General features: G+C 42.4%; 2 protein-coding genes across 2 annotated transcripts in view; one reads left to right on the top strand and one right to left on the bottom strand.

Annotated features, from left to right (window-relative positions):
- Positions 1–14,462, top strand: part of SYN3 (synapsin III) — a 190,450-nt gene that overhangs the window by 52,681 nt on the left and 123,307 nt on the right. Inside the window, exons 5-6 of the mRNA XM_059471664.1 lie at positions 919–1,075; positions 6,818–6,907. Coding sequence (XP_059327647.1) covers positions 919–1,075; positions 6,818–6,907 — 247 coding nt within the window. The remainder of the gene's footprint in view (positions 1–918; positions 1,076–6,817; positions 6,908–14,462) is intronic.
- Positions 9,770–14,462, bottom strand: part of TIMP3 (TIMP metallopeptidase inhibitor 3) — a 37,496-nt gene continuing 32,803 nt past the window's right edge. The window contains exon 5 of the mRNA XM_059472045.1: positions 9,770–14,103. Coding sequence (XP_059328028.1) covers positions 13,906–14,103 — 198 coding nt within the window. The 3' untranslated portion in view covers positions 9,770–13,905. The remainder of the gene's footprint in view (positions 14,104–14,462) is intronic.

Genomic DNA, 14,462 nt, shown 5'->3' on the forward strand with positions numbered 1-14,462 from the left:
ATCCCTTCTTTCCATGGAAAAGCCCCTTCCTTCGAGAATGAGCTGCTGGGCTCCATTTTGGGAACCATTTCTTTCCAATTGCTGTTTCCAGATATTTTTGAATGGCTTTGAAGACAGAGTGTCAGCAAGGAATAAAATCTGGCTGCTTGAAAGATAATCCATTGCCTGTTGGCTTACCTAGAAAGGGCCTCACCTTCCTGTGCATTAGCTGAGGGCTGCTGCTGTTGAACCATAGGAGGCCAAGCTCCACTCTTGCTAAATACTATTCTGGAAGTCCATGCCATGAGTCACAGCAGCGCACGAGGGGCTCTGCTCATTTGATTAATTTCATTGCCATGCCTGCCCTTCACTTGTTGACTCACAGCCATAAGAGCCTGGGATGTGCTGCGTACGTAGTAAACTCACTAAAGGGGGAATGTGTGTCAATGTATGGATGTGTATGAGAGCTTTTTGAAATCCCTCATGATCTTCCCACCCACTGGGCATTGCTTCAATATGGAGCTCAATCGTCAGGAAACAAACTTGCTCCCTCATCTGCGTTGCACATTGCAAAGAGCTTGCCAAGTACGGCCAAGCTTTTAGAAAAGAGAATCCCCCCACCAGTGAATTTATGACCCTTGGCTCTGCTTGTGGCTTGTTCCTGTGCATGCCTGAGTGACATGGAAACTGCAGAAAATCTGTTTGGCCTGTTTCTATGCTCTCACACTTGCAGCTATGTTGGATTTTTCCTCTTTTTTTAAATGATTAGGGGGTTTTGTAGGGTTTGTTACATTATAACACAAGCAATACACCCTGAGGGGCCCAAGAGAAGAGCAACACGCCTTCCTGAAAAGGGAAGGATGGAAAAGAAACAAGGAGTGGTTAGAAGTGCTTCTGGAGCATTTGAAAGTAAAACACCATTCTCCTCATCTCTTCCAGGTCCTTCAAGCCGGATTTTGTCCTGATCCGCCAGCACGCCTACAGCATGGCCCTGGGGGAAGACTTCCGCAGCCTCATCATCGGCCTGCAGTACGGCGGCGTCCACACGGTCAACTCCCTCCACTCCATCTACAACTTCTGCAGCAAGCCCTGGGTGGTAAGTGATGACCCAGCTCTGCTGCGTGCCAGCACTGCACGCGAGACCTCTGGCACCAACAGAAAGCCCAGCTCACCTTCTGGGAGTTTCAAAGGACTTGGTCTCTTTAGGTTAAAATCTAAACAACCTTAGGAATCCAGGTGGGAGTCGTTGGAGGAAAAAACCTACCAGCACTACTTCTTTATCAAGATGCTATTTCTGCACCGTGAGCGGGATGTTTCCCTTGTCCCAGACTCAAAAGGATCACCAAGAGCTGATAGTGCAGCAGCACCTAGATTTCTTGTAAGGAGTGGGAAGGACCCACATGGGAAGAAGTAGAGAAAATCAGTCCATCAGGGTCAAATCACCACACATGTAGTTTTGCAACAGTCTCAGAACAAAATGCAGTATTACCATAAAGTGCTGGTTCATTGAACGTGAAACACTGAACCTTGCAAAGACTTAGGCTGGGTCAGCTCCTGATGAGGGCAGGGCAATGTTTTGATATTTTGCACTGGAAGATCCCTTCGCCCATTTTTAAATTTTGTCAAGTTCACATGAGAATCTCAGAAAACCTTGAAAAATATTATCATTAGATTTTCTCATCCCCAAATCCCCAGACAATTTCTATGACCAGCCCCAAGGCAGCTGTAGCTGCAGAAGCAGGAGAGTTGGAGAGATAATTTGGCCATGAGCCACAAGAGTAAGGCTGTCCATGGCAGCACCTGCAGGAGGAAGTCAGATCCTGATACCATTTTGGAATTCTTGTATGCGTTTTCCGAGCAGTTTTGTCCCAAAATGTGTTCTCTGATCACTGATGCTTCCAGAATGGAAATTTGGCTGCGTTCTTCAAAGCAGCAAACTACAGCTCTAGTGATATGAGAAGGAGGTGGGGCTTTCCAATATGAAAGTTTTCCATGGAAAACTTTTAGATGCGTTTTCAGGAATTCCCTTACTCATTGAACAAACTGAGCTTGGGGTGAGATGGAATTTTTATAGCAAATGATAGCTATCTTCCTCATCACCTAATTAAGTGGGGTTTTATTGTTGTTTTTCTCCTTGGAATAAATATCCTAGTGGTCCTCAGTGTGTTGGTTGGTAGCTCAAGTCCAGATGAGGCCTCAGACTTTTATTTCCATGACTGGGCAGTGTTGGATTTAAGTAATTTCTTACTAAAATGGTACCAGTGTAATAAACAGAGTCTTTTCAGTTTTCACCCCTTTTACAACATTTGTGGGGTTTGTTGAGACCAAAAGAAAGATCTTGTCTTTTCCAAAAATGCTGTCATACAATAATCAGGGTAGTGAGAACAATCTCACTTTGCCATCACTGTATAGGTGGTCAATGTACATTTGACCTGTTTCCATTTGATTTTTCAGTTCCAGGCTCAGTACCACACCTCCACACTGTTTCTGACAGCTGGTCCTACACACAAGTGCATTGGCCCTGATGACCAGACAAAAAGCCTCCACATTTACACTGCCATGTGGTCCATTCCGACTGATTTTGGGGTCAAGTCAGTCAGGGCTTAGTTGACACTTTGCAACTCATGCCTTGTAATTATGTTTCTGATGGTGTGAAGGGGCCTCAGGATGCGAAAGGCCTATATTTAGGCATCTAAAATAAAAGGAAACAAACAAAGCACATTAAAAAAAGGAAGAAAAAAAAAAAAAAAAAGAAGTGCTGGAAAGGCAGTGTGGGAGAACTTGGCGCTGCCAGCAGCTTGGCTCTAGCTGCTCTGGGTCTGGTTGTGCCATGCTTTCCTGACAGGGAATACAGCTGGCACAGACAGCCTTCCCAGAGGAGTCAAGGAAACCACTAGCAAACAATTTAAACAGGTTTTCAGAGTGCCTCCTTTCCTTGCTGCCCCTGCACACCCATCACCCCCAAACCAGTGATTGTATTGTGCTCAGCAATCTAAGATTGCATTGAATGAGCAACATTCAGATGGTATTTAGGCTCATGGAGAGATTGCAGTGGGGTATTGGAGGGAAAAAGCTTCACTGGCAGCAGAATCAGAAGATTTTGTTTTTGTGATAGCTGGGAAGTGAGAGATAGGGACACTTCGGTGCACGTTCCACTTTGATTGCAAAACAGGCATCTTGAAATAAGGGATCTGCATAACAAAGATTACTGGAAACTTTTTGGATCTAGAAAACAGTTGAGATGCATGAAGAAATGAAATTAAATACCCCTGGGAAATGTGCTTTTCACTCTCATTTTTTATTTTCTCCAAAAACGGTTCCATTTCATAGAAATGTTTATGATTTTGTGGAGGGGGATGAAATTGAGACTGCTTTTCCTTGGCAGTTTGCAACCATGCTTTATTCTCAGCAACTCTAATTACAATCAGCTGAGTTTGGTTTTGAGTTTACTCAAACATGCAGCCCTATTTTTAATGACGTTTGCCAGGTTTCCAGTTCTGCAATACAAAAATTTATTTTAAGATTAAAACAGGCACAGTTTGAATTAGATGTTTATGAGAGAAAAGAAAAAAGTATTCAGGGAATCTCACATTCTGAGAGAAACATCTAAGAAGTCCAAGATGATCCCAGAACAATTGAGAAATAATACTACAAGCACACTAAGCACAATGCTTCAAGGACCAATAGTAATTTCTGTGTTAGAATTCTAAGTTGCAGTCCAAAATACAGTGGGAAGAATGCTCAGAGTAGTACTCACACTGCATGCAGGTAATGTCTGTAATTGCAAAGCGACTTCTGCATCTGTAAGGCAGCAGAAAACATGAAGTTTTTCTGACAGTCCTCTCCTGAGTCCAGGCACTCCTAGCCAAACTGTTATTGACTGTCAAGGGATACAGGCTCCCTGATGACCTAGGCACTTTCAAAATGTGTGAAAGGCCTTAAGATTCTCTGAATGGAACTTTTTATTTCTCTGTAAAGACTCCCTGCAAGTAACTGTTCTCCAAACAGTCAGGCCAAGGCATTTCCCTTGCCTGCGTGTTCCAGGTACCTTAAACCAGGCTCTGCCTTCCCTCATGTGTTATCTGTGGTCTGGATACAATCTCACTAAAACCAGTGGAAGGACAGAAAACCAGAACTGCTGCCAGCATGTGGAAGGTGTGGTTATATCTAGCAGAGCTGCTGACAACAACATTCCTACCCATCTGCATGGCGAGATGTTACTTGAGCTCTGTTATCAGGTATCTCAGAGGCTGCTGCACCACTTAACATGGGAGTCTCTTTGTCAACATCCTGTCCCTAATAACTGGTAAAAAAAGAGAAAATGGGAGGGAACTGTCCCATGAGGGGCAATACCAAAGTCAGACCTTTTTGCAGGCTTGGCCCAGTGACGAGGCTCCCAGATGTCTGAATCTCTCCTCTGAAACACTCGCTATTTCAGCAACAGCCAAGAGCTGTATGCTTCAAAAGGAGTAAGTCAGAACATTGTCTATCAGCTGCACAGTTGTTCCAGTTATTTTGTTTGAGCTGTTTTCCCAGGATAACTGTACATTGCCTCAATGTCACGGTGTCCATGGTTCACCAGGGCTGCGTGCACACACAGCAAGTGGCATGGGCTGTTCTCAGCCAGAGTGTTTTTCCTTCTCTCTCTGTCTCTGGCTCATTGTGTTTAACTTTTAAGCCCTGTTTGCTCACCTTGCTAGTCAAAACAGGGCTTTATTTTTCTTTTCTAGAATGTGCAGGGCTAGTGCAATTAGTTGAGAAAAGCAAGCTGTCCTCCTTTCACAACATCAATACCCTCCTTGCCAACAATAATTATTCTGCATTGGGAGTTTTTCCTCTTATCTGCTGATGCATGTGAGGGTGGTGGTGGTGTTAGTGATGGGATATGCTGCCTCTTGATGTTTCCTGGATTTTCTTTAAATGCTGTGTTTTGAACTACAAGATTAGGAAAAGGATTCTTTGCATTTGTCTGCAAATCTGCTGGCAGCTGCCTCTTCAGCATTTGGCCTGGTTCTGGCACACACCTTACAGCCTAATTTTTTTTCACAGTGACTGCATGCCAAGATTTAACTCTCAAAGGGGTTGTTCTTCTCCACCAGCAAATTAAGTTTCCACTTCTTATGTAGCAATTCTTTTGGAGTCGTTAGACTAGCCCAGTAACCAGGAGAGAAGCCTTAACAGGGCTACTCAGCAGAAAACATCCTCAGTACCTCTCTCTACCTGCAATGTACCCTTGGTGTTGTGATTTGGTGCATTTACTGGCTCCAGCTGTTGCCCAGAAGTGCTCAGAACATGCAAGACTAAGCTGCTAGTGCTATTGTGAAGAAAGGGAACTTTCTTTTCTTTCCCTTCTTCCCTAGATGACTGTTTCCTTCCCTTAGGTGACACAGAGATCTCCTTCAAGATTAATACATCCCTACCTTTGATGGGCAACTTGAGAAACTCACGCAAAGACTTAAAATCTGTCCTTACTTGGCCCAAGGTGGAGACCTTTATTAATTAACTTGATTTTGCCTGATTCTGGGGGGCTTGGAAACTGAATTCAATTAATAAACTACACTGTGAATAGGACTCAATGGAGAACTCAGATCTACCTACCAGCTCAGCAGGAACCAATTCCCAAACACTTTATTCTCTTGTGTGGCTGCCAGTCCAACCACTTCACCAACAGTCATGCCAGTTCAGCACTGTGGTAGCAGGGCTGTGTCTAAGCTCCTCCTGAGATTCTGGGATATGCATCACTCTTACTCTTTTTGGCATATGAACCCTACTTCAGAAACATTTTCTGTCATGGTTATTAGGTTTCCCCCTTATAGTTTTGATTTTTTTTTTCTCTGTGTGATGAATGATGGATTGAACAGGGAGGCTGCAGAGAACGTACAGAATGGTCTGCTTGCTTCACAGATGGCTGAAGTGGAGCAGGAGTTTGCTGTGATGTGTTATACTTCTCTCAGGGTTTTGGAACCTGAACAGAAATCAAAACTCAGTCCTACCATGGGGAGCTTTGTGTCTGGTTGGGCACAATCCTGCAGAGTAAAAGGGTTTATAATGGTGATAGTGGTGATGATGGTGAAGTTCATGCTGATGGGTGGGGACAATGACAAATGTTCTTCCTTGTGTGTGAAATGCTGGAGTGGCTGCTGTCCCCATTGATGTCATACTGCTCTCTAGATACTGCCCTCACAGAGTGGGGCCTCCCTCAAACCTCATGGTAGATGGGACAGGGACAGGCATATGAACCCGTCTCTCTCCCATCATTCATGAAGGGCTGTTGGGGGCCCTTGGTTCACAATAAATGTCAGTTCTGATTAACAGTGGACTCTACTCCCCTGGTCTGATGCTCAACCCTCTTGTAATCGCTGTCCCTTAGCAGCTCTCCTGCCCTCCAGCACAAAGTGCCTTGCTTGGATTTGGTTGTGAGGAAGAGATCCAAGGGACAGCTTTGGTTTATTTGGTCTCTGATGGGAGCAAGGGCACTGATTTCCTGGCTCTATCCTCTACTAAGAAAGGCTCCTCTCCCCAGTTGCATTTTGAATGCAAATCTTGTCCATAGTAGATCTCTAAGTAAATGCAAATTGATTCCCTTCTGGCTCTTGAATCCCTTCTGTGCTCCCTTAGTCCAGGTTTGTGTACATAGGTTGGCTTGGCCATGAATAAATACAGCAGCATCATATTTTCTTGTTGCTCTCAGGTCAAGAAAGCAAGGTGGGAAAGACATGATAACATTTCTCTCACCCCCTTCACCACTATCAGAACATTTTGTAAGCATTTGCCTGTTGCACAATGAGTCACTGACATCCACTGTGTCTGTTTTTTGTTCCCTCTCCCTCACCCCAAGTTCTCTCAGCTCATTAAAATCTTCAACTCGCTGGGCCCTGAGAAGTTCCCCCTGGTGGAGCAAACGTTCTTCCCAAGCCATAAGCAGATGGTGAGTAACTTTACTTTCTTCTGATGCCACTATGGATGAGGTGGAGACAACAGATGCAAGTTGGACCTGGGAAATGGTGGCAGGAATGCTGGGAAGAGTCTGAATTTTGCTTACAGAAAAATACTAGCTAAAAAGTGCTATGGAAAAGGCACTGCTTGGGAACCTCTTTCCTTTCTTGCCCAGCCCTCCCCTAGGTCATGTAAGGACCCTGAAAAAATGTACAAAGAGGCTCAAAGGCTCAAAACTAAAGCAGAATTCCATTTTAAAACACGGTCAACAAAAAGCTCATCCCTTAGAGGAAAGAATCACTCTATTCAGATAAAGTGGATTTTCCCTGCTCATGGAATTGTTTAAAAATATTCTGACAATTTGGAACATGGGTCCTAAGAGATGTTTGTTTCACAATGTTAGTTTGCTTGGTCTGTCACGTGCTCACCATCCATGAAACATTTATCAACCTGAAGGTACTCAGGGTAACCTAGAGTTCTTAAAAGAGTTTGTTTCAGCTTCTCATGTTTTCTTTGCACAGTGCTTTGGGGTCTTTCTGTCAACAGCTGAACACTCAGTGCCCTGTGTGACTGCTGGGCACTGTACCAAACTCTCAGGGCACCTTCCAAAGAAATCTGCAGAGGTGCCTTTAGTCCTGGAGAACATGGCAAAGAGAGGGGCTTTGTTTACAGCTGGTCGTGGCTCTTTTTTTCCCTGTGTTAAAGGAAAGACTAGTCCATTGTGAGTTTTTGCTCCCAACTTACATCCATGAATTAGTGGCTCTTCCTACATGGCTGAGGCTTTGATGAAACCCTGTATGAACCATGACCCCTTGTGTGACCACTGGCTGGCTGAGCTCATTTCCCAGGCTTGACTGTGAACCCAAGCAGCATTGCCAGCCTGAACATGAGGGTTGTTGAGATGTCAAACTAAGGCTTAAAAATATTCAATCCCGTCTTTTCTCACACGCTTTTTGCAACTGTGGGCCAGCCACAACACAAAATAGGGTGTAGATACATGATCCTCTGGTTTCTTGTGAAAAATCCCACTGCTGCCTGCTAGGTACTCAAATATTTGGAAATGCCAGTCCTTCACCTCTCTGTTGCAGTACTCTCTCTACCATGGAAGTGCTGTGTAGACTATGGCACTTCCATGCTTCACAGGCACATTGTGGAGGTAAGTACAGTCATGAAGTTATATTATCATTTAAGACATAAAGATAGTCCTTGAACAATGTGACAGTGTTTTCCACATTTATAAGATACGTAGTCACATAGCTGTGGCATTTAATTACTAATGATTTATGAAGACGGTTTTGTGATGTAAGTAATACTTCAGGAAGGTTGTGACTTGGACCACCATTTCAGGAACGGTATTTTTTGAAGACTTGATAAAGGTTATCATTGCAAATAAGTTAGCACTTTTAGCACATTTTTCTTGTCTGGCTATCTGATTCTTGGTTCCACAGATGGAGATATATTTGGTACCAGCAAAGCAGATTGGTTTAGCACTGATCTTACTTTCACTTATTTTTCATCTTTGTAACTAATCACCTACTTGGAGATGCTATTACTTACTTCCAAAAGGGTACAGGAAGCCTTTTAAACTGTAGGTAATCTCATATGAACTACAAACACTACTGCTGACATGCAAGCCTGAGTAATCTGGTTTAAATCAGTCACTTCCCAACAATTTACAGAGCAACAATCCACTTGGGCAAGTTCAGGTCAGCCCTTCCCAGGTGACGGGGGTGGTCTGCCTCACAGAATGAATTTTCACAACTTATAAATATCTTTTCTGGGAGCATCTTCTCAGCATCCTGGGTTGTGAGTGTCTGAGAGGTCAAGTGCCTACACCAAGCATGCTGCATTACAGTCATCACCAAACACCTGTGGAAGTTGCTTCTCCACTGTGCATCCGCTTCTCCATTTGTCAGATAGGAATATGCTGATCCTCTTTAACACCCTTTCTCTTCACTCTCCTGGAGGTATTTCCAAGCTGTACCAGTGAGCATTCATAAAACTCACTGTGTTCCTTTGATGGGTCACCCCCTGGAAGTGTTTATAACGAGTGCTATGGTTTTACCTCTCCGCAATGTGACACACTTTAAGCACTTAAATTCTCACACAGGAGACCCTCATCCTACTATATCCAAAAATTTCCAGAGTCTACTTTCTAAACCTTTGGATTAAGCAGAGAACAGATTCAAAGACCTCTTTCATTCCTTCATCTCTGTAGAGACTAGACTTTCCAAGAGTAAAAAGTGAGATACAGGAGGTTTCTAACAGTAGGTCATTTTTGTGAGCATTTTAACTTATCTGAAAATGCTTTTTCTGAAGCTTCCTTCTCATGAGAACAGGGGACTTTAAATCAGCCTTAAACAGTAAGCCTAAAGAGAGGACACAAGATTCTGACATTTCACAGCAGAGAAGATGAACCTCTCTTCCCTTTGCCATGGGCATGCACCTTTCAGACCTCCCCATAATGTTCAGTTTTCTGGAAATAAGAGCAATCTGGTAAGTGTTCTTCCAAGGACCTACTGGTGCTACAGCCAGCCCTAATGAGTGCCTTGCTCTGTACTGACCTCCTATGGCCAATTAACAACTGGGAGTCATTAACTTCAGAATGGATTTTTCGCCTCTCCTGGGCTTATGACCACAATAATAATTCTTAGAGAGAACAAGCTCTTAAAAAGAGGGGGGGATTCCTGAAGGGATGTTTGCCAAAGCACAAGAATTACCAGAGGTGGAATATCTCCTTTGGGACCAATAAAAGGGTATCAGGAAGGGGAAGGAAATTAAGAAATCCAGTTGCAAATCCATTTGTGTACATTTGAAGTCAACAAGAACTAATATAAGTGAAGCAGAGACAGAATGTCTGTGATAGAAATAAAACCACTTTACTGTTTAGAATAAAAGGACACTATAAAAAGTGAACATTATGCAACATTACCTTAAAAGACAATATACATTCACTGAATATAAAATTTATAAATAACATGGAGGAAATCTGTAAACAGTGCTAGAAAATTTAGCAACAAATACATTCTTTCTGGACAAGATTTTTCACATGGGTTTGTTTCTCTCCCCAAGTTTCCATGACTATCAGGAACAGCACAGTGGCTCTATGAAGGAAGGACAGTGTCAGAGAGAAGGAGAAGCCAGTACAAGCAAAACAGCAGCAAATGTTTAGTGGGTTTTTTATGTTTTTTTCTCAAGACTGGTAGCCCCAGAAGTCACTTACTCTAAAAAAAACCAAAACTTTTTGCAGTTCCCTAAATTCTGTTCTGTCCTTTGAAGCTGTAAAGCACATTATAAGCGAGCAGTGTTTTCAGAGACACCTGCAAGGATAGAAACTTGTTCTCATGGAGGCCTTTATTTCCTACAGTCTTTACTATAAAAACACAACAGTATGTTTCCCATCAGCATTTCACTCTGACAAGTATAAACGGGATACAATGATAGATTTATGTTTTAGAATAGTCCTACCTAAAGGGCCACGTAACTCTTCAAAACATGGGAAATTGAGACTTAAAAATGGCAATTTTTTTTCCCATACAGGGGAGGTAGAAGCCTCCCACAAGAGGACTTTATTTAAGAAACTCCATGCACAGATCTCCTCCTACTCTCTACCCTCTCCATTTTGGAAAAAGCAAATAGCATCTAACCTTTCCCAAACCTTCAATATCTATTTTTGTCATATTAAAGGGGAAAACACTCTACAGCAAGTAAGGGAAAAAATATGCATAAGAAACTGAACAGCTTCGGTCTAGATATTAGCTATGCACTTTTAAAAGTATTTTTAATAATGTTTGTGTGTCTAAAGCATGGTGGCAGGGACTGTGTGTGTAATCCTGGACATCTGCATTGGCAGGCAGAAGTCACTTAGCAAGGCAGAAGAAAGGAGAGCTGACAGAAAGGAAGAAGTCTTTGAGTCCAATTTAGAGCCTCTTCAATCCATGTAATAGCTTCTACTTAGAAGTGCCTTCAGGCAGGTCCTTAATGCAAGCACAAGCCCAAGAAATGCATGTCCCTGATAGCATCCACAGAAACAAAATAAAGAAGCTTCCCAAAAGAAATGTATTTTCATTGGATTCTTCCCCCTCCTTTTGGCTTCACATTTTGAAAAGCCTTAACAACTGTTTCTTTACACAGCAAGGGCAAAGATTTGCCACCAAACTTCTGCCCTTGCCAGTCTAGCTGTCTGCATCTCAGAAACATTTTACCGTCTGCAAAACAAAGTGGGAATATGCTTCACTTTCTGGTAATGCATCTGCTGTTTTGTTGTTTACAAAGCACATAGCTACATTATATCCTACGTAGGGACACAAGTCCTCATAGTATTAGAATGCAAATATTTTCACAATAATTTGAGTGCAATACTGTGATGTCTCAGCTAGCTGAATGAATCAGTGACAGGTAAAATATGCAGAGCTGCAGTTTAATGAAAATTCAGATCAACACTTCACTACATCAAGGGGCATTATTGTTTAGCCTTCCAAAGCTGTGAGAAGTGGCTGCAGCTCAAAGAGACACTGGCTTTGCCAAGTCACCTTGAGCTTGAGGAGGGCCACATCCTGCAATGCCAATTCCAAACAATGCAGACACTGAGGGCGGCTCCATTCTGCCCCCAGTGACCCTCACAGATTTTGTCAGCCATGCAAAAATCAAACAGAGATTGTTCCAAAGCCCAAACCCATATTTTGCCAAAAGGAACTATTTTCTGAACCACCACCTGGTCCTGTGACAGGTGACATGAAGCACCCTACTCTCCCTCTCATCTCCAACCCATTATTTAGGAGTAGTCACAGGGAAGAGGACTTCTGAGAAATGTTCCAAATCTAAATCACAGGAAAATCCAATAGACTTTTAATGTGTTTTGTGCTGCATTGCCGCTCAGAGCTGCCGGGAAAAAAAATATATGTGGCAGACCTGGGCACTTCTTACAGCAATTCTGTGAAAATGCCCTTCAAAGTTCATGCTAAAAATGAAGCTTTTTGCTGCAACAAGTCATCCAGCAAATGGGGTGTTTCAGAGGGCGTACATCTGGCAGAGCTCTGGTAGCATGCAAGGAACTTAAAAACACATCAGGGCCCATCTCAGACACCCATTCTTTTCCATTTGGCAAAGTGGTTCTTAACAACTCTCCAGTAATTGAGGTCACTGATTGTAAAATGCTGTATTGCCCCAAGCTGGATCACTGCTACAACGTTTTCCTGCTCATGGCAGCTCTGCTTTCTAAGTGGAATGAATGGAAGATATATCAAAACTTAAGATAAATAATCATAATAATACAAAAATGAAGTTAAGCACAATCTTCTCCCTGCCCAAGCCCTCCCCATCCAAAACTTAGGTCACCCATTTTGTCAGCACCCCTTCTTCACCATCATTAAAACTTAAAATACTTTTATTTGATAAGAAAAATTATATTATAGTTTTCTTAATAATAAAAAACCAAAATATAATGAAAAAAACTTCTCCAGTCAACAGCAAAGCACAAGACAGTAAGGCTTCTCCTCCCACATGACTGCAGGACATGGTATGAGCACATGCACAGGGCTATGCTTAACAGTGCCTAGGGGGAAACACAGCACTTGACACAGAAGGAATCCTCCGGGCAGCTGAAAATTTTATGATCCCAGACAACACTTATTAGAAGACCACTTTTCCTTGCCTAGCCCACACACACGCTTCCTTTCACCATATAAACAAACGCAGCTATTGTAGCTGCAGGGGAAGGAACCGTGGTGCAAGGAGTTACAGAGGAAACAATGACTGTAGCTACTACTGCAGATACACTGGAGCTTCAATATCTTAAAAGCGACTCACCAACTTGGAATGTCAATATTTCTGTCTTTAAAACACAATGAAACCGTTCTTTTGTTTATAACACCAAAAAAATTCCACATCCTGTCAAAAATAGCTTATGTCACTATGTGTATATACATCTTAGTTCAGCAAAACGCTATTTTGGCAATATTTTTTTAATAATATGAGTTCTAGCAAGTCTCCCCTTTCCCTCTTGCAAATGATTGATTTACAGTTGTTATTGTTGAATCTGTTTGGTTTTAGGTGTTCACAAGCTGGTTTTCCTGTTGAAGCTAAGCTGCAAAAATTTCAGGGGCCAATGCTGCTCAAAACAGGATGGGACAACCCTTCTTATGCTCTGCTGTAGTTGCATTTACCTCCCTGAAAATAGGGGATGGGGTTTTTGTTTTTGAAACAACAACAAGAATACAAAATACTCTCTGTTGTTCTGGGTAAAGCCAGAACTTCAAATGTGCTGTTGCATTCACACTGTGACTGAATTAGCAAGGCCAGTCAGTCAACAATGTTTTTACCAGATGATGTGGTCAGACACACCAGGTAGTCTCCCATTGCTGGAGTCAATCACATTGCCAATCTCTCCTAGAGAGGAGGATTTCTTTTGGATGTCATTTTGACCATAGTTTAGGCTGGGTTTCTTTTCATTTTCCTTCATTTGCCTGATTAATCTGATTAATGAAATCTGTTTCCCTTAAAATAGGTTTTTCTATGTATTTTCAGCACTTAGTGCGTGAGGAGGGGTGATGGGAAGCCAGCGCATAGAAGAATACAGTGCCTAATTGGCATAGTTTTTAGATTTTTGTTTTCCTAAAAAAATAGAGATTATATTGCTACAGCTAATGATACATGTAACAGAGCAAGAGCTCCATCTTTTTTTATTTTTTTCCTTTTTTTTCCCTCCCATTTTTCCCTCTGGTGTGCAAAAGTAAGCTCCCATATGTTGTCTGATCAGAATGAGTGGTATCAAAAAATGGAAAAGGTGATTAAAAATTCAGTAAGGTAGCACAGACTTTTTTCTTTCCTTTCCTTTTTTTTCCTTTTCTTTTTTAAGTGTTCGAAGTGCTAGAATTTGCATGAAAATAGGCACTAATTTCATTGTCATCATCACGATCTGGTAAGAGTTAGTGTCCAAAGGAAGATCAGCCACAAGTAAGGGAGAGGGGAGATAAGAAAAGGGAAAGCTGCTCAGGGATCTGTGGCATTGATTATCGTTTTGTCTGGAGGTGCCCATCCTCTATACCAGCTGCAGTAGCCTTCCACCCTCTGGATGCAGGCATAGTGCTTTGCTTGATATCCCGAGTGGCCGAAGTTGGAGAGCATGTCTGTCCAAATGCACTCATTCTTGGAGGTGGCAAAGCAGGGCAAATAGTAGCAGGGCCTAATCTGCAATTGGAAAGAAAAATAATGTAAGGCTACATGTAAAAACAACATTATATAATATGTCTTTTTAACAGAGACAAGTGATTCAAAATTCCACAGCCTCAAACCTTGCTTACTAATACAAAATTCAGCCTCAGTTCTGTAAGCACGTAAGCATGTGCTTAGCTTCACACACACAGCTAATTCTGTCGTCAAAAGGGCTTTTCAGGTGCAGAAAAGTTGAGCTTATGTCTATGTTTTTGCAGGCCTGACGCCACATGCAAAAGTCTTAGTTCCAGTGCCAGGTTGTGGGGTTTTAAGTACTCAAAATGTTTACACAGGAAAAAGGCTGGGCATATCTTGCCAAGTCTTTGGTACCTGAT

This window comes from Ammospiza nelsoni, chromosome 5 (assembly GCF_027579445.1).
Source record: "Ammospiza nelsoni isolate bAmmNel1 chromosome 5, bAmmNel1.pri, whole genome shotgun sequence".
Lineage (NCBI taxonomy): Eukaryota > Metazoa > Chordata > Aves > Passeriformes > Passerellidae > Ammospiza > Ammospiza nelsoni.